Source organism: Dendronephthya gigantea, unplaced genomic scaffold (genome assembly GCF_004324835.1).
Source record: "Dendronephthya gigantea isolate DGI-Jeju-01 unplaced genomic scaffold, DenGig_1.0 000029F, whole genome shotgun sequence".
Classification (NCBI taxonomy): Eukaryota; Metazoa; Cnidaria; class Anthozoa; order Malacalcyonacea; family Nephtheidae; genus Dendronephthya; species Dendronephthya gigantea.
The window spans coordinates 242,835-263,878 of record NW_021163039.1 but is presented as its reverse complement, the minus strand read 5'-3'; the positions used below and the strand labels follow the sequence as shown (position 1 = coordinate 263,878).

General features: G+C 35.8%; 1 protein-coding gene across 1 annotated transcript; it reads left to right on the top strand.

Moving 5' to 3' along the window:
- Nucleotides 1-1,793: 1,793 nt before the first annotated feature.
- LOC114524097 lies at nucleotides 1,794-14,983 on the top strand. Its single transcript, XM_028545214.1, has 2 exons — nucleotides 1,794-1,800; nucleotides 12,300-14,983. Exon 2 carries the CDS (start codon nucleotides 12,397-12,399, stop codon nucleotides 14,281-14,283), a length of 1,887 nt encoding a protein of 628 aa, XP_028401015.1. The 5' UTR covers nucleotides 1,794-1,800; nucleotides 12,300-12,396; the 3' UTR covers nucleotides 14,284-14,983.
- The last annotated feature ends 6,061 nt before the right edge of the window (nucleotides 14,984-21,044 follow it).

Sequence of the window (21,044 nt, the reverse complement as noted above, 5' to 3'; positions counted from 1 at the left end):
ACATTTTTGAATCAACACTCAGACACTCTGTATTAAATTAACAATGTCCCTTTCGTTTTTCTATTAAAGCATTTGAACAGCTATCAGTTTCGATTTCACAACCTCTTGACCGGTGCTCTTTAGCATATAGAAATTCGGAAGATACATATAACTCAGAATCAGGTCCAAAAATATAGTTGAAAGAATATTTATGCACCCAATATAAATACTTGATTGATATCTTGCTGCAATATATATGAAATAAACGTTTGCCAAGGCCTATTACTGTTGTATTATAGGCTATATATAAAGATATATACTGAGATCATATATGGTTATAACTTCCATTTCGTTTTTGACAATAACTATTAATTGTCTGTTTCATGCAAGGCCATTCTTTTAAATTTGTAAAAAAAATATAAGAATCGAAGATTTACAGATGTTTTTATTTTAGTCTTTGCTACACGTCTCATTTCATAGAATCAATTTCCAAATACCGGGAATTGGAGGCTATCAAATTTCATAATATATAAAATTTAGTTTAGTAGGACGCTATGGTCGCCAAAGTAGCTACAAGTATATTATAGTAGCGTAGTTTTTGACAGTTATAAGAAATTTAGTTGCGCAGTTAGACGGCGCATTAAAATAATTGGGGGTGTTATTGAACATGCTGTATAGTGTAGATAAAGACAAGCATAATTATGTCCACACTATATCCAAAAGAACTATTTAAAAAGTCAGCAAAATAGTTCTTCTTTTAGATTATTTCCTGTTTCGTTTCTTCGGAAGACTCCTCTTCATTTGTATTTACACTTTTTTATGTTTATTGTCATAATTCTGGTTCAAGAAAATGGACTCTATGAAAGTGTCCAAGCAATCAGCGTTAACAGAACTAGTATTTTTTTTGTCACTTGGGGAATGTTCTCGAATTTTCAATGCACAATGGTTTTGATGGGATATGAGAAAGTTCTCAAGGTCTCAAACCTATATTTAGAAAGTTAACCAACACAAGACTTCAAATGAATCCTGTAGCAACTCTATATATATGATTTTTCATTAGAAGCTAGGGACTTTCGCGTGTATCTATACTAAAAACGGAGAAATGATTGACATTTATTTATTATTTAATCTATTTATTCTATATGACTGAAAACAATTTAACGACCACTTTCATAATGGTTATTATGCCCCCTCACACACCCCTAAAAAACCCCTCATACACCCCTCACACACCCCTCACATATACACACCCCTCACATATACACACCCCTCACATATACACACCCCTCACATACGCTGTTTGATACGCGTCCTCATTCTAAACATCGATCTGTTCGATCGTTGATACATGTTTTAGATAATTCAGCATATTTAAATTCGATTTGCGTAATGGAAGTATGAATTGAAAAGACAGTGCTTACGCGCGCAACTTAGTTATAGACCATATACTTCAGCCAGTTCAGTGCCAAAAGATCAGACTGGAAAAATCGAGATCGATTACATTACATAAGTCAGTAATGTAAAGATATGTTATCGGGAAATCTTTAAACGAGAAAACGAGGATATCGATAAAAAAATTAGAAGTTCTATGCTAATTTTCTTAGGGCATCAAAGTGAGACATTCCGACGCTAACCGCTATGTGTAATAATTGGTATCTTTTTTGACTGTATGCAAATTTTGAGTTAATCGCATTGTTTTCGAACTTACACTTCCGCGTAGTGAATTAACGCTTAGTTTTATCTCACAATCAAGTCTGAGAAGATTGAACTGAGTAGGACTACTGTTGAATTAAGATTGAGTCATACATCGACACTGTTAAGGTAAGAATTGGTAACTTTTATATCAATTGGAATTTGTCATCTATTGTAAATCATCCTATAAATTGCTGATATAAATATCAGAATGGAATGGCTAAAGAATTTGCAGCGTATATAAAGCACTGTCCATAAATGTGACCTTCCACGGGAAAACATACGTTAACGCTATTTCGTTCGTTCGAAAATATCGTTCGTTATCCGTTCGTTTGCCGTTCAAACGCTTGAAGCGTTCGTTGAAACGATTTTCGAGATCGTTCATCGTTCGAAATTGCCCGTTCGAACGCTTAGGAAAAAACGTTTGAAAATTGGTCCGAAAGCGTTCAACCGTTTGATTTACTGTTCGTTGAAACGTTTGCCGGAATTTCGTTCAATCGCATTGGATTTGGTTCAACATATTAGATTAAACATTTGCAATGCTACAACTTTGTAGAAGAAGCGCAGAATGTGCTACACAGAAATACTCCCAGAAACGTATTCAGTTCCTTAGTATAGAAGGCTTGTAAAGGAAATAGTGGGGTTCTATCAATTTAGCCTAATCGAATGCTATTTTGTGCGCTTCATGTTATGGTTTATGCTTAGCGTCATGCAGACAGAAGGCTATTAAGATTCAGTGCATGCAATTATTCCATTAGCGTCAAATTTCACGTCTTAAGCTTTCTTTCAAAAAATTATCGTTTTTTGAATTTCGGTAATGCACTAAATGGTTACAATTTGTGCTTTACTATACTTCTGTAGCTTCCATAAGCCAAATTTCACCGCGCACCCAAACAACTCGCAAGCCATATATTAGCATTACGAGCCATAATATGCCTTGGCAAGGTGCTAATTAAGTTGCATAATTGTCGGAAGTCTCTAAATGTATGTAAACAGACAAAACCAGATTTTAAAATGAATTGAGGGATTTTGCGTGTTACATATTAATATCGTACTTTTAAACCATGTGTATATATAGCTAATTTATTTACATCTGATAAACTTATCTGGCCTCCGTACGAAGCAGCTACTGATTAAAATCTATTCAAAATTAAGAACCGCATCCTAGGACAGACCTTTCAGCTTGAAATTCGTTGTCTTTAATGCAGTCTGAGATAGCTACAAATTATACAACAATTGAAATACCCTAGGTAATATTTGAAGACATAAATACAGTGACCTAACGCGCGTTCGGTAGGGTTACGACAAGAACTAAGAGATCCTCATTTATTGGAGGCCAGGATAGATAACGAAACATCATAGTATAAGCAAAACGTGATTTATGACAAACAGCGAATTAAGGGACCCCGCAGTACCAAGTATACTTCAAGACCCCATCCTTGGCTCTGTTCGTTACGCCACTGCATGAATATAGCAATTTAAATATGTAGGTGCATCTAGTCTAAAACTAGAGCCGGAGCAACAAGATCCTCAGTGCCCCGCTTACAAAATTGTCTTATTTCCTTAAAAAGGTATCTTTGTCTCCCCAGATCTAAGCCATCTGGCTCGATCGTTGCTGGCATGTTGAACGGTGGCAATTGCATAAATATAACTTATATATGGCATAAATATAACTCATGCATTGTAAATATTTATTTAGACTCTTAATTCACAAAAAAATACTTCATATATATATTGATATATGCACATTTCAGCACAATTCACTCCCCATGTATATTTTGGTTGTAATTTGATTTCTCTCGACTTGCTCCTCGAATCGGAAACGTGGAACGCGGAAAAGGCTCAAATCGTATAAATGATAGAGACTGTATGAGAGTAATGAACCTATATCAATGATGTTCATTGTGTGACTTTTTTATTACAAAAAAAATTCCGTGTTTTGTGAGGTTGAGTTTTGCGCTATGTTTTAAAGTGCGTGCAGTCCTTCATTGCGCACAACTGGGCTGACACAAGCCCAAAGGGCAAGTTGCCAAGCTAACGTTTACAAACATTTAAGTTTGACCTTTCAGATATTTTGCCACATATATTTCGCTATATATAATTCATCAGAAAAGGAGCATTGGAATTTATCTTGCTTGGACAACATATCAGCTGTTGGGCAACAGGAAAATTTTCACTAATTTTGATTTGGCTCCCTTGATTAGAAATTACATTCCGGATATTAAATTGCAATTATGCATGGTCATTGCACCTTGAAGCCTGCCAGCTAGAGCGGCAAAATGAGCAAATTTGAAATGGCGCCTGTCAACTGTTTATGCGTGCATGAGCGCGCGGGTAAAGATCTTTACCAATAATTTCGCGAAGACTGTCCCAAATATTTGCAGGATATTAGCATCTATGGAGAAGTCAAGGCGTTTTAACGCAAGCATATATAAAGGTTAATACCAGGTATGAACACTAAATGAAACATTAGCTATGATATAAGAAAAAGTCATGACTTGGCCACTTTATTAGGCGCGCTTGCAATTATTTTCCTCCAAGCATTGAAATCAGGCTTATTGATGAAATCATCAACAGAATTCGTATAACGGTTCTCTCGATTTAAACTAAAGTTTTTTTTCCCTTGAGTGTATTTGCTTGGCTAAACTGTAGCTCTCTATTGACCATGCATATATATCGAAATATGACACGCATTCGAAGTAAGATTTCATATATAGATGATCATGCAATTGTATATAACAAGACGTTCTCAATTGCATTTTATGTATATGTTAACGCGAGTAAAATGTATTCGGATATATAAATAAATGCGCACTGCAATATAACTCTTTAGATTGCTTATCATGGCCGGTGGAATCAAGTTGGGCCACGATCATCCAATCATTCCGAATAAACATGACATGAAAGGTTGCCAGACCTTGAAAATGGCTTGGCTGAGGTTAGAAAAGTTGTTAGCTTGGGCCGTGGTGGTTACAATTTATAGGATGCATTTACTTACATTGAAACAACAATTGTTTACAAACTTTGCTGACATTTTTCATAAAAAAGGGGTAGATGCTACCTCGAAATATATATAATTATATGATATAAAAAGATTTCGCCAGACAAAATGGATTAATGCTTTCATGCATGTCTTAAATAATCTTGATTAGTTAATTTTACTGTAAGCAGGAGGCACAAATTGTGTCACAAGTAGATGTCTCGAAGATGTTGAGGATCGTTTGTTTCTTAAAATGGTGAGTATAAACTCCCCTGTGCATGCATTTGGCATTGTCGTTTCTATATGGGCGGCAGCATTGCTATATGCTTTGCAGAAAAAATTATTTGCACTCTTTGTGATTTAAAAACCCGGTTCTATATGGGCGTCTGCTATTGCTATATGCTTTAGTGAAAATACTGTGCAATCTTTTCTTGCTGCCGGGGTTGAGTATTAAGTTGTTTTGCAGGGCGGAACTGAATTCGGACCTTCGGGATTGCGGTGGTTTGAAATGAAGATTTCGAAAATTATCCCATTAATTTACGCGCGTTCTATTTCTTTAGGTCACTATTGTTAGGCTCATGCAGGTAGCATAGGTATTTACACAGTTACCTATGTAGATGGTCGAATATTTGGGGAAAATAAAATATTTCCTGATGAATATGACCACCAGGAATTTAGTTAACTAATTTAATATCACAAGTATTAATTAGCGATATACTGGTTCATAAGTCATAACACATGCATATGTGATCGTATGGTCACAAAACATATCACTTACATGAAAAAATATGGCGGCAGAAATAGGGACATTGCAGCTTTAGCTTTGCGAAGAAAATATGGCGATGGTGCATGCAGTGGATAAAATAGATTATTATCAAATTTTTAAATATTCTTAAGGTATAATGATGCCCTTAGTTGCTACTGACAGTACTGTGTATAGGCGACATTCCGCGACAAGCTTGACCGCAGCTAGAGGCTATTGCCGCACGAAACATATTGTGAGCACTAGGTAAATATCCAAGCTTATATTTTAAATATTTTATTACCGCGCAATGCATTGCTGAAATTGAAATGTGGATTTTCACGTGCATAAATGGTTGGGATATTTAATGTAGTAGGCTATTTATACCAAATAAGTTTTGACAGCATGCAAGCACACGTTACTACGCTGGTTCGTATACAAACGAGCTTTGCGTATGCGATATTCTGTATAACTGTTATTAATGTCTGGTTATCATCTGTAAACAACTTGATCCTTGCGATAATTAATTTAGTCTTTTGCGCGTCAAAGAGTATAAGCAATAGTGTACAATGGAATCTCTTGTGTTTAGTTTAACATAAAATATGTATCCAGTAGCTGAAACTCAACGAAACTTAGACGGTGACCAATGACATTGCCTATGATATTATTATCGAAGCCATGCAGGCCATTTATGGCAATCTTCGTTTACTCTCGGTTTAGAGCCGTGTTAATAAAACGGATGCATGCATGATGTGTTTATATGTCCTTAACCACCCATACATATAGTTTGTCCGTGGAGAGATTTACAAAATCTGTTACGTTGTTGCAAATAAACACGCGCTGAATATTTTGATGGGTATAGTTGCAGATGATGCATTGATTAATTTGACGTAACGATGATAATTTGTACTAATAACTGAAGAATTTCTAACGATTAATAAACCCGAATTTTGATGCAAAATGCAAATGTATATATGTATATAAAGTATAAAATAAAGTGATTTAGGTAGTTTAGCTAATAAATTTAGTTAAACATTCAAATGAAGGTATAGCTATTTATATGTACACGCATACTTGCGCCAACACATGTTATGTGTTTGAAAATATTTCCTATTCTTTTAATTAGTCAATAATATCTTGCGTCAATCATACGCGCAACAGGCGTTCAGACTAATTCGTTAAAACCGTTCATAAACATAAATCGTTCAAACGGCTTCAGATTGAACGTTTATTTATCCGTTCGTATTCTCGACTTTAAACGTTCACATTTTTAGCTGAATTCGTCAAAACGTTTTTTGGGTTCGTTGAAACGTTATTACAGATCGTTCACTACCCGTTCGTTATCCGTTCGTTTTGCCGTTTCAACGAAATATCGTTAACGTACGTTTTCCCGTGGAAGGTCACAAATAATCTAACAAAAACCGCGGTTAAATTAGGTCAACCTTGGTTGAACCGAAAACAGACGGAGGTCGAACCGTGCTGAGACTCTGTTGAACCTCTGTCGAAACTCAGTCTCACTGACTCTGAAAGGCAACTGTTATGATACCTTATTAAACACGGTTTAACACATTTTGATTTTTAAAATTATCTGAAACGATAAATTTGAAAACTGTAACTGATATTTTTGAATTAGCACCCACACTGTGTTAAATTGAAAATGCATGTCTCTTTCGTTTTTCTATTAAAGCATTTGAACAGCTATCAGGTTCGATTTCACAGCCTCTTGACTGACGCTCTTTAGCATATAGAAATTGCGAAGATCCATAACTGAGAATCAGGTCCAAAACTATAGTTGAAAGAATATTGATTGATATCTTGCTGCAATGTATATGAAATAAAGGTTTCCCAAGGCCTATTACTGTTGTATTATATAATAAAGATATATACTGAGATCATATATGGTTATAACTTCCATTTCGTTTTTGACAATAACTATTAATTGTCTGTTTCAAGGCCATTCTTTTAAATTTGTAAAAAAATATACGAACCGAAGATTTACAGATGTTTTTATTTTAGTGTATTTGCTACACGTCTCATTTCTTGGAATCAATTTCCAAATACCGGGAATTGGGGGCTATCAAATTTCATAATATATAAAATTTAGTCTAGTAGGACGCTATGGTCGCTAAAGTAGCTATACAACTATATTATTGTAGGGTAGTTTTTGACAATTATACGAAATTTCTCGAATGGTCAATATAATGGCTAATGGTGAAAGACAGTCAATATAAGTTCTCACGGTCTGATTCAAAGTTATATTTAGAAAGTTAACCAAAGCTTACTCTTAACACACCCCCTCAGCGCGTCAAATACTCATGCATACACAGTCATGCTGATGCAATAATATTTTATAGCAATATAGCTATGTTAGCAATGAAGATTTATTAAATCATAATACTTCTTGAAAAAAAACTGGATGAATACATGCACTATGTATCCCAGCATGCATGAGCTCAATAGAAAGTACATCAAACACACATAGAGCTGCATGGTCTTGCATTTGCTTATACGTGACTCAGATGATTCGAAAATGAAAATAAAACATACCAATGATTCCGATGAAGAATATGCATTCAAATAAGAAAGATCTCCCGCAATGAGTGTATTATAGAATTACAAAGAAAATTTGATGTTTTTGAAATGAACCTACGCACTGTTGCTTTTTAACTAAACTGCGTTGTTTTCGAAAGTCTTGCTTATAAAAGACATATAGTTATAGACTTTAAAGCTACAGCTTATTCTCGAATAGCGTAAACTGGATCTTTGGGGGAACAGAACAAACATTTGTGTGTGACTGTATTGTACAAATATTCATCACGCTTACATCGCCGCTGTGTGTATAAAGGTAAGTATTTATCGACTATTTTGTCAGTTCTCTTAAAACGTTTTGGCCTAACTTTTTAGCTTGAAAAGCACACTTCCATGCATATATGCCTTTTCAAATTTGTTCAACTGGGCCTGTGAACATAGTCGCGCGTAGCATAATTTACGTAGAAATCGTTTACAATGCAGTAATTTTTTAACAAAATTATTGCCAGTAACATCATGTGCCATTTGGTTGTTAAGATTACTCGTTTTATAAATTAGTATACTATTCTCTTCAAGCATGCAAGCATAGCTATATTTTGAACGGTCACTGTTGTTCACGTTCGTCCGATTTGATTGATCACAAATTACTGAAAATATCAGTTCACCCTCAATATTTGTGCTTCAGTAAAATGAGCTGCACGATCGCGAATTTAACTACGCAGATATATCTAAATGGTATAAAAACGTATAACTTACGGACACGTTAGCTAACGAATCAAACAGCGTGCGTCAGGGGTGTGTGTGACACACCTATCTTTTCAGAATCGTCGGTAAACAGATAACTGATATTTTCAGCAATCAACAAAAGGATATGCTTTTTCCGAACGCTAAGGAGTTGTGACAAGAAATTGCGGGATACTTGGGTTGTTTTTTTAGTTGTCGTATTTACTTGCATTTTTAGTTTCTTTCACTTTCGTTTTTTGTCTCAAACTGCTGCTTGTTTTTGAAATGCAGTTAATGCACTGATTCAGAAATGAAACTTTGACCATTCGAGCTAAGTGAAGAATAAGCCAGTGCTATCAAAGAAATAGAAAACATTTCCCGTGTTTCTATGCAGTTATAGAAACACGCGTGGTAGTTTGGGAGAACGAGAAAAAATCAGTGGCAAAAAGAGCCCGTAGATTGAATGTACACCAATATTCACGCAAGCTTAATACATCACCGCGCTGTCAACGTAAGTCTTTGTAACTGGGTTTAAAAACGCTTTGAACAATCAAATAACCATGCATATCACTCGTAAACTGTAACCTGTGCCGTTTAAATCTGCTTCATATGAAATAATGGTTTGCCAAGGCCTATTATTGTTGTATTATATATATAAGATATATACTGAGATCATATGATTATTACTTTCATTTCGTTTTTGACAATAACTATTAATTGTCTGTTTTAATTCATATAATATACTATTCTCTGAAACGAACATATTTGAAAGGCCAACTATTAATTGTCTGTTTAAAGGCCATTCTTTTAAATTTGTAAAAAAAATATAAGAACCTAAGATTTACAGATGTTTTTATTTTAGTGTATTTGCTACACGTCTCATTTCTTGGAATCAATATCCAAATACCGGGAATTGGGGGCTATCAAATTTCATAATATATAAAATTTAGTCTAGTAGGACGCTATGGTCGCTAAAGTAGCTACAACTATATTATTGTAGCGTAGTTTTTGACAGTTATACGAAATTTCTCGAATTGTCAATATAATGGCTAATGGTGAAAGACAGTCAATATAAGTTCTCACGGTCTGATTCAAAGTTGTATTTAGAAAGTTAACCAAAGCTTACTCTTAACACACCCCCTCAGCGCGTCAAATACTCATGCATACACAGTCATGCAATAATATTCTATAGCAATATAGCTATGTTAGCAATGAGAATTTATTAAATCATAATATTTCTTGAAAAAAAACTGGATGTATACATGCACTATGTATCCCAGCATGCATGAGCTCAATAGAAAGTACATCAAACACACATAGAGCTGCATGGTCTTGCACTTGCTTATACGTGACTCAGATGATTCGAAAATGAAAGTAAAACATACCAATGATTCCGATGGAAAAAAAAGCATTCAAATAAGAACGACCTCCCGCAATGAGTGTATTATAGAATTACAAAGAAAATTTGATGTTTTTGAAATGAACCTACGCACAATTGTTTTTAACGAAACTGCGTTGTTTTCGAAAGTCTTGCCTATAAAAGACATATAGTTATAGACTTTAAAGCCACAGCTTATTCTCGAATAGCGTAAACTGGATCTTTGGGGGAAAAGAACAAACATTTGTGTGTGACTGTATTGTACAAATATTCATCACGCTTACATCGGCGTTACGTGTATAAAGGTAAGTATTTATCGACTATTTTGTCAGTTCTCTTATTAAAACGTTTTGGCCTAACTTTTTAGCTTGAAAAGCGCTTGAGTCATTTCGGTATCACTTCCATGCATATATGCCTTTTCAAATTTGTTCAACTGGGCCTGTGAACATAGTCGCGTAGCATAATTTACGTAGAAAACGTTTACAATGCAGCACATTTTTAATAAAATCATTGTAACATCATGTGCTATTAATTCGTTTGTTAAGATTACTCGTATTATAATTTAGTATAGCTACTATTCTCTTGCTTATAGTTATATTTTGAACGGTCACTGTTGTTCATGTTCGTCCGATTTCATTGATCACAAATTACTGAAAATATCAGTTCATGTCCTTTTGTTGATTGCTGAAAATATCAGTATCTGTTTACCGACGAAGGCGACGAATCTGAAAAGATATAGATGTGTCACACACACTCCTTACACACCCCTAACGCACGCTGTTTGATACGTGACGTCTGTAATTTAAACATTTGTATACATCGTTGATACATACTTTAGATATCTCTGCGTAGTGTTAAATTGGCGATCATGAAGCTTATTTTACTGAAGCATAAATATTGAAGGCAGTGCTTAGACAGCTCGTGGTATATGCACTGTACTTTTCCAAACGCAAAGCAGTTGTGACAAGAAATTGCGGGATACTTGAGTTGTTTTTTTGGTTCCCATATTTACTTGCATTTTAGTTTCTTTCACTTTCGTTTTTTGTTTCAATATGCTGCTGGTTTTTGAAATGCACTGATTCAGAAATGAAACTCTGAACATTCGAACAGCTCTTCCGCAGGCATCTCTTATGTATTTCTATTAGGCATTTATATTAATTTAGCGCGACAGTCAAACCTGGCTATAATAATTGACATCTTTATCCCTTCACACGCCCTGCAAAATGTCCCTCTTTATACGCGCACGCACGCACGCACGCACGAGGGGCGTTGATTAAAAAAAATAAATCTATTATTTACCAGTTTAGTCGGTCCGTATAGGGAAATATTTCCCTCGGTCTCTCTTTTGAGACTTTGGTAAGGACTTCCAAACTGTTAGATAACATATATATATTGTTCAACACATAATCATGATAAATCACACAAATAACGCAAAGACTTCAGGGACATCTTCTACATCTCACTCTTTGTTTCGCTTACAAAATATGTAATACGATGATCTTATGCACAAATAATAATAATATGGCTATTAGCTATATAACAATGAGATGGCAAAGAGAGGGCCAACAATGATGGGATGTTTCGAAAATTTGCGAGAAATTGAGATGAGGTTATATGTGTCGAACGAAAAGTTGGAGACGTTTTATGAATCAGGTTTGTATTCGTTTAAATGAAACGGTTCATTTCTTGCAATTTTTGAGACATCCCATCATTGTTGGCCCTCTATTTACCATCTTTGGTCCACAAAAAGGACCATTATTCAACTTAAATACCATGGGAATTAACGAGAAATCTATGGGAGGCTCTACTATCATAAAATACGCAAGTTCAGATCAACATATTCAATTTCCAACTCACAAGGTATCATTTATTGTAAATTAGAAAAATTATCGACTGGACTCAGAGTCTTAGACTTTTGACCCCCCCCCCCTTGTATATTGTTTTTTTTCAATCAATTTTTTTAATCTATTTGCTTAAACAATTCCATTATAGCCTAGGCACCCTTTAAATTTCTAATCCAATTGCATGTAGGAAAAAGCCTCTTGAAATAAAGTTTTTATTGTTATTATTATATTATTTGACCAAAGTACGATTGAAAAGCACAATTTGGTGAGTAGCAATAGCTTCCCATGTATACAGGCAAAGGTAGAAAGAAATTTAAAAATCTCAATGAAGTATTTTTGCAATATTACAGGTTCTGAAATTCAACGCCGAAAAGTTGCATTTGGTATACCGTAAGTCAATCCTATCAATATGACTGATTGTGTGTATCTTAGGTTCGCAGTTTTTGTCGTCTTCGTTGCTTCAATTGGCTTTGCCCACGAGAGTTCAACATCTTCGCCAGGAGGTAAAAATGTTTCAAATGACTCACGAATGGAAACTGCTAATCTGACAAACGCATCGATAAACTGCGGAGACGAGAAGATCAAACTTCGAATTAAGAAGTCGGACATCGAGAATATTCTTAGATTGATGCTTCAGTATACTACCAATGTCGTAGAGATGGAATTGACAATCCATTCCAAGAATGAAACGCGATCTTTTCCTAAATATAAATGGTCTTGGGCCAGCGAAATTGGTCGAACAATCATTTCTTTGATTGCACGACCTTTTATTAAGATATTAGGTGTTCCACCCAGTAGTCTGAACTTTATTACCTTAAGACGTGGGATCGAAAAGGTGAATGTTGCTGTCTTTGAGGAAATTGAGGGATGCCTACCAACAGGAAGTGATGGATCTGAACTTGTTTTCGACTTTCTCCTACATCAGCTTTCTCATTCAGACGACACTCATGATTATAAGTTATGTCGCCCTCATGCTGACGAGGACGGTCTCAAACAGTATAACTGTTGCAGAATAACTAGTGGGGAGCTTTCCGTTTGTGGTGACGTCGACTACATTTCGGATACAATTGATGAAGCTGGTAAATGCATAACGATCATTACATGCGTCATTGTTTTTTTTGGTCTCCCATTAATTATTCAATATTTGCGTGTTATGAATGCGCGTGATAAGAGAACAGGCGAGAAAAAAAAATATGAAATTAGTGACAGCCCACTAGCACTTAAAACAATTTTATATACTCTCTTTATTGAAGGACATGGTGAAGTAAAATCTTTCGCCAGAAGATTTTTCTTCCTGCTTACAGCTGCATTATTGCATATCATTAGTACTTCATCCGTCGCTATTCAAGCAATTTCTGGGTCTTTAGTTTTTCTCGCGCCATGGGACATTTTTTCAATAGGAAAAGATGTTGAGGACGATGAGTATGACGACTATATACTCACCATCACTTCTCCATTTAATGTGAATCTCTGGTCGAAATGTTTGACGTTTGATCAGAGCCAATCTCGTTGGAAAAAGATTCTTTGCATATGTTTCTTTCCTATTTTGTTTTGTACTGTTAGCTTTTTGTCTATACTTTCATCGGGTTTTGCGGTGTTGGTTGGAACATTTTATATTCTGCCGTATACTCAAATCAAAAGTTTTCCTTTGTATATAAATGTTCCCAAACTATTTGCACCAGCGGTAGCAATTTGGTGCATAAACGCCTTTGCTTCTTTCTTGAATATGATGCTGGCGTGGATGGCTGGTATTTATCTTAATGGACAATTTTTTAGTCCATACTTCACGGCAATCATGGGTGTTGTTATTTATTCACTGAAGCACTGGAGATGGTCAATCGAAGCGAAGTATCTGGTTCTTAAAACGAACATATACGAAGTATGCAAAGAAATGTGGGAGAAAAATAAAAATAATGAAGCAAATCCAGATGAAGAAATTCAACCTGGGACATTTGATTTTAATATTAAAGATGGTAAAGTCCCAAAAGCTCTATACAAAGAAATAAGAAAATTAAACCTGCCCTTTCACAGATTATTGTTCCATTTCTTCGCTAAAATATTTATTGTTGCAAGTTTCTTCGTCGTCGTTCTGGTCATGATGTTATTAGCTCAAAATTCCAAAATCTCAGGACCCGTTCAAATAATAAGCACGATTGCAGCAAGCACATTGCCGTTTATCTTCGACACCTTATGGACTGAAGATACTTTTGAACAAAAGAACGCCTATAACATTGAGCAACAGCGAAATATCAAAGGACAACTGACTCTAGTAGCGAGATATGACACCGAAATAAGAATCAGAGTACACGAAAGACGTGTAGAAGACATCGACAATAATACTTGGCGTGACGTTTTTTTTATTTTTAATCCGATTATGAAAAGATTTTATCAATCTTTGAATAGTTCAAATGTGTGAATAGTCAAAATCCACAAATTGAACAGAACAGTGAAAATCAGGTACTGTTTGAAAAATTAAAAATTAGATCTAGTGCAGATTGATTCTTAATTTTTGCACCCATTTTTCCCCGTTTGTCACATAGTTCGCGATTAAACGTTTTCTTGATGCATAATAATTATATATAGAAACTACAATTGTTTTTGAAAGAAGTGGCGGAACGGAGAAAGTTGCATGGGCATGCAGTTAGGTATATTGTGGGGCCCTCTTTGCTAGTAATCATTTTACTCATACCATCATCACGATGTTTCATTATTTATTTTCTACATTTAGTGTAGACAACATACCAGTCTCGCATGACAGCGGGACATTAGTTCTTGTCCCTACTTTGTGCGTTGCGCCACTGTTCGCTATAAAGGACATATACATGCACTATATCTATCTACATAGTTATTTTTAACTGCATGGGTCAAGTCAGTTGTTCATGTAATGATGAAAGCTTTACTATTCAATTTTTCTATATAGTTACAATTGCGAATCACGCTTAAAAGTAACTTACAATTGCATGGCTACTTGCGGTTACAATTTTACAAAAGCCACATTAATTACTGTAACTTATGTAGCTACTAATAAGTAAAAACATTTTCATATAGCGCATCAATAGTATGAAATCTAATGTTAATTAAACTATTGAAATGTCAAAAAACTGCTAAAACCAAATATATCATATATGCATGCACTATTTAGAAACCAGTTGAAAAGATGTGTTTTAAGATATTCTTGGTCTTGCAACAATTCGTCCCCATATGTCTTAAAAGCCCCGTTTACATGCACTACACTAAATTTATTGGCATACCCATATTAGCCGTGCCGCGCCAATAAATCGAGTGTAGTGTAAACGGGTCTTTATCCTCGAATATTCCTTTGAAGTATACGCCGCAAAGAATGAATTTGTGGCAGCGAGGAGCCAAACACACGCAGCTGCATGGTCAAGCATTTGTTTACGTAGCTCATGCCGACGATACGAAAATAAAACTAAAACATTCCGATAATTCCTTTGAAGAACTTGCATTGAAATATGAAAGAGTCCCCGCAATGAGTACATTAGAATTATAAAGAAAATTTGATGTTTTAAAGTGAACGCTTTATGAACACTGAATATATATAGGACCTTTAATTCTGCAGCTATTTCACGAATAATCTCAACTAGATCTTTGGAACAGGAGATAAATTGCTGTGTGACTGTTTTGCACCAATATTCAATCAAGCTTACATCTCGCACATGAAGGTAAGTTGACATCGTTACTATTTCGTCATGCAGTTATCTTGACTTATATAAAAACAATATAAATTCCCCGTACTGTGACTTCGTGCGATTTTAACCTACGAATTGCTTTTTTGTGTTTTCGAAGTTGTTTAATTCGGCTTAATATCTTATTTCATGTAGCAAAGATTCACTGAAATCATGGTTATCATGTCATTTCGTTATTCATGCATATGTTCGTTAATGTTATACTTACATTGCTCTCAACGCATAAGTGCATGTTTTCTTTTGATGACTATATTGTCATTTGAATTCCTCAGTAGTGACATTTTCGACTCAAATAAACATATTTGAATGTCTTGTCCAAAATCTGTTTCTTCATGTTCGTCCCCATTTAATATATCTTAAGATAAATTGGCCCCCAATTTATACTATAGACGAACTATGTAGACGAATAATTTATGTCAAACAAAACAGAATCGCGCGTTTAGAAAGTGCACGGGATTGGGAAATTATTTATGTGGTAAAAAGAGTGCCATGCAAGAGCTGTTTTATGATGAATTTTTCGTAGTTCGTTCCCACCCCGTATTTACACTAAAAGACGGATGATGCATCAAACCCAACCTCGCAAGCCAGCCTTTTCTACCGCAGCGTGGGTCGTGGAGCGTAGGTAGAAAAGCTTGCGTCAAGACGAACTATCCATTCACGGATAATTCCTGTTCAACGGATGGTCGGTCTGTTTGCCTGTGTTTATACATGGACGAACTAGAAAACGAGCTATCTTTCGCTTGCCCAAGTTCGTCTCGTCAATTATATATTGCTCACTAAGGCACAATTATTGCAGTGTTTACGTATTTTTTGACAGTTGGTAGGAATTTTTGAATCATTAATTCAGTGCGCATTGCCTTTGGTATAGGGAAAAGGATAAGTTCTCACTGTCTGTCACGGTCTCAAAGTTATATTGGAAGTTAACAGACAGGGGCCGGTTCAAAAGGTGTTTAGCTTTAAACGGCGGATAATGAATTGAACAACTATATAAGCTGAGTAAATTAATAGCTTAATTAAATAGAAGTACCAAGTAAAAACACGCAAGATGTAGGTGTATTTTTAAACCTCGGCTTATATACTTTGGTTTATCCACCCTTCAATCAAAACTGTCCACTACAGTCTGTTTCATCCGTATAGGAATCTTCAGTCTGTTTTATCCGTATAGGAATCTTCAGGTGGTAGACAAATAACGAAATGATACCGCTTAAGTAGTTTTGATCGAAATGTGGGTGGGTGGGCGTTCAAGCAATGTATGCGAGGGAAACGCCGAGAAGTGTTTTGTCTATTTTAGGCAGTTGTTATACCACATTTGATGCTGAATTGTTTGAAGACACTGCCACGCTGCTCCCTGGTTATATTGGAATGTATGCATTTCTAAGATACTTTCCGTTTAATTAACCAATTGGCCTTGATCCTCCCGCGTACGCAACTGCGCGTTTTACAATTGACCATGTTAGGTTGAAATCTTTGTTGTTGTTTTTCAATTGCCAAATATGTTTCGAAATTTCAGTGTCATTTGAATACCTTTTGTGTCGAAACGATTTAATATGATTCCTGTATCGCTCTTTAAATGTGTTTGCGGTCATGCCGATGCATTGCTCTCTGTTGTTTGTATTGCTAGTGGTGACAGTTGCCTTATATACTATGTTCTTCCTCATGCACTGATTTCATAGGGAGCATTTGCTCTTAGTGGTGCAGTTGCAGCTGTCTGCGGTTATACTGTGCGACTGATTGTTCCTAATTATACGTGCATGCATTGTGTTTAGTGACTACGGACTTCACGTTGTTCATACAACTGTAGCTCACGTTAACAGTGTTTTTATATTAAAGATCTTATGCAGCTTGTGGCTAGGTGGAAAGTGTTTGTCTAGCAGGTTTAGGAAGCTGCGGCCAACATCGCACTCTTACTGAAAGGACGTTGCAGTTTGTGGCTGTGGTGCATGTTTCATGTAGTCTAATTTATGTCTATAACTGCTGTGCCTTAGTGAGTTTGGTAAATAGGTGCTGCGTCATTAAATTATTGCTCGTCAGACGAGAGTGATAATATGCGTTTATTATACGCATTGCTGGGGGTATCTGGGGTATCGCCATTGGAATGTTTGTCTGTTATCTTGTATTCTTGTATGTCAGATCGTCATTGGGCCTCCGATAAGGTTTATACTTTCCGAAATAAAGATCGAAAATCGCGTCTAAAAAGTTTACGACATGCAGATTTTCCTCGGCTGTGATTTTTAGATCAAATTGTTCGAAAATTTTGTGGAGTTCTTTTCTAGTTTAATCTGCCAAACGTGCTGATTTGTTTCTCAAAATTGTCTGGTTCGGTACCCAGCAGCCTTCATGATCCTCCATGTTTGACTTCACTTTTAGATTATACTCAATGTACACGAGCGATATAAACCAATATATAATCCGATATAAACCAATTGCGCAAAGTCGTTGCGCATGAACTGAACTATGACAATATTTTGCTTTCGATCTTATCAACACCTCATGCAATCAACATAATGTAAAGATGCGTAGCCTGGACTCTGACTTTGGGGGTTATAATTCTAGAACTTGAATCGTAGTCGTATATTATGTTCCCTTCATCAGATGCATTGCCCAAACTCTGATTTAATATGGTTTGACTAAATAAACAAAACTAAACTATAAGTAACAAATCTAAGTAAACATATTTACAAACATATATACAAAGCAAGAAAATGTCCGATTACTCACAACTATGTCCTCTGATAAAGTAAAAAGTTGAAAGTTCTATATATGCTCTATAATTCTTGTTGAGTTTCTCGTTCGAGGACCGATTAACGGTATCTACAGTACATGCTTTCTGGGTGCACTAACTTAAGCCTTTAGCATTAATTATGCTAATAATTTACATTAATTAACAACGTACCGAAATTAACAAAGGACCGGAAGAGCGTTTGAATCCTACAATAATCTTGGGGCAGTGGGCACCATATCATAACACCCCGAATCTGGAAGATTTAAAAATCTGTTTCTCAACTAATTTTTCATTCAATTTTTTATGTGCAGATTTCAAAGTTACCGGCAAGTCGATGCAAGATGACTTTACTTGTGAAACTCGCGTTCGCAGCTTGTTTTGTCCCTTATTTGGCTGGTTTTGCTCAAGGAAATCCAACATCTTCACCAGGAAGTAAAAATGTTTCCATCGACGAGCAAATGATAACCTCCAATCTGACGTCCAACCAATCCACCATCTGCAGAAATGACGAGGTCAAACTTCAAATTAATGAGTCAGATATCGAGAAAATTCTCAATCTTATGCATAAGGATACTACCAATGTCGTAGATATTGAAGTAACTATCAGTTCAAATAAGGATTACCCCAAACTCAAATGGTCTTGGGCAAGCGAAATTGGTCGAACAATAATCTCACTAATTGCAAAAGAAAGCCTCGCATTTAACACCTCCAGTTTTTTTAATACGCGATCTTATCACCTAACCACACTCAAAGCTGGTATCGAAAAAGTGAATATTATGGTTACAGAGGAGAAGTACGGATGTTTGCCAAAAGGAACCAATGGATCTGAAATTGTTTTTGACTTTCTGCTGCACGAGCTCTTTCGTTTAGACGAAGTTCATGATTATAAGTTATGCCGTCTACATAGAGATGAGAAAAACGTGAGACAATACAACTGCTGTAGGGTGGTGGATGACGGAAAGCTGACAATTTGCGCTGACTACTTGTCAATTATACTTGAACATGCCGAACGCTACATAAAAATTGCCGTGGTATTTTTTTTTCTTTATATTGGTTTTCCTTTGGTGGTGAATTATCTATTATCACAGCAGGAGGAAAGTTATTACTACAAGATAGCTGATAGTCCAATGGCACTTTCATACATTTTCCACACCACATTCATCGCGGCAACAAAAGGTCTAATGAAAAAATGTTTTAGAAGATTCACGTTTTCGCTGATAGTCACAGTGATTCTCTGTGTTAGTTACTCAGGATGGGGTTGGATTCCCCTTTTGTTGGTGTGGATGTTCTTCTTTACGTTTTTTGGGATCTTTGAGAGGAATAGGAAAGTTGAGGAGGATATAATTATTGATGGAAGCAATATCTTCAAATATTCGCTTTGGATAGTTACATTACCGTTAAATATTGATTTATATCTGTGCGTTTTAACCGTTGCCATAAAGTTCCTATTAAAGGATTGTTCATCAGAGGAGCGTTTTTCATGGGAGCGTCCATCAAAGAGGTGTTTACCAGAGGAACGCGTACGCCCACTAGAGACACGTTTACTAGAAGGGCTTTCCCTACAGGAGACCATTGGTTCTTTCTGCAAGCAAATCTCGTGCACAACAATTTATGTTTTACTTGCCGTGATTTTTTACCCCTTTTATTTAGCTTTTACTTCTGTCTTAGTTATATTCTTAATCCCACTGGTTACCTGGTTTATAACCATCAAAAAAACTTCTCGTCGATACATTTTCGACTATTTTGATAGAGGGCTTACATCCTCGGGGGTGTTTAATTGTTTCTTAAAATTCAGCGCATATTTATTTTTTAGTTCTATACCCCCAATTAATCTTTTTATTATTATCACCTTCTTCATTGCTCTTGTAAATTTTGCGCTGTATTTGGTCATCGGTTTTTACCTCAATGGGTCATCTTACAGCCCCATCATCACGCCGATTGTAGTTTTTGTTGTTTACTCTTGGAAATACTGGAGATCGTCCGTAGAAACAAAGTACTTCCAACTTAAAACAGAAATTTACGAAGTGTGCAAAGAGTTTGAAAACACTGCCGAAGAAGAAAATGAAAACACAACACCACCAACCTCGGTCTCGGAAGATATTTCTGAAGAGAACATCTATCATGTGAACGTCAAAAAGGGAACAGTTCCGAAGGATCTCTATGAAAAATTACGGGGGAAAATTTTGCCGTATTACGAAGTCTTGTTTTACTTCCTCGCTCGAATGTATTTCGTTGTCAATTTTAGCCTTTTTGTGTGCGTCGTGATAATGTTGGCCGAAGAGTCTAACATTTCAGCACCTGCAAAAATTACGAGTGCCTTTGTCATCGCTACTCTTCCGCTTCTTTTTAACACAATTCTGGTTGAACATTCATTTGAAGAAAAAGATGCCTATAGGAAGACACTAAAGCAGGAAATACAAAAACGTATGGAAATTATCGAAAAGTCTCTCGACATCGTAGCTGTTTATGTTATAGAGGATTTCGAAGGAAAAAAGGCAGACAAAGTCTTTGATCGATTTCTTCGTTTACGTGAACTGTTATTTAACAATAGAAATTAACATTGGAATGCCATTGGTTGATTAAAAGGCAAGTTGATTAAATCTCTGATTTATGGTTATACTGTTCGTCCTTGTTAATATCATTGCATAAGACTTATCTCTGCGTATTTTTGTGCCAGGCTTGTGTGTATTGCAAACTCGTATTATAATCGATGTTCATTTTGTATGGCAACAGCTTCACAATTTCTCA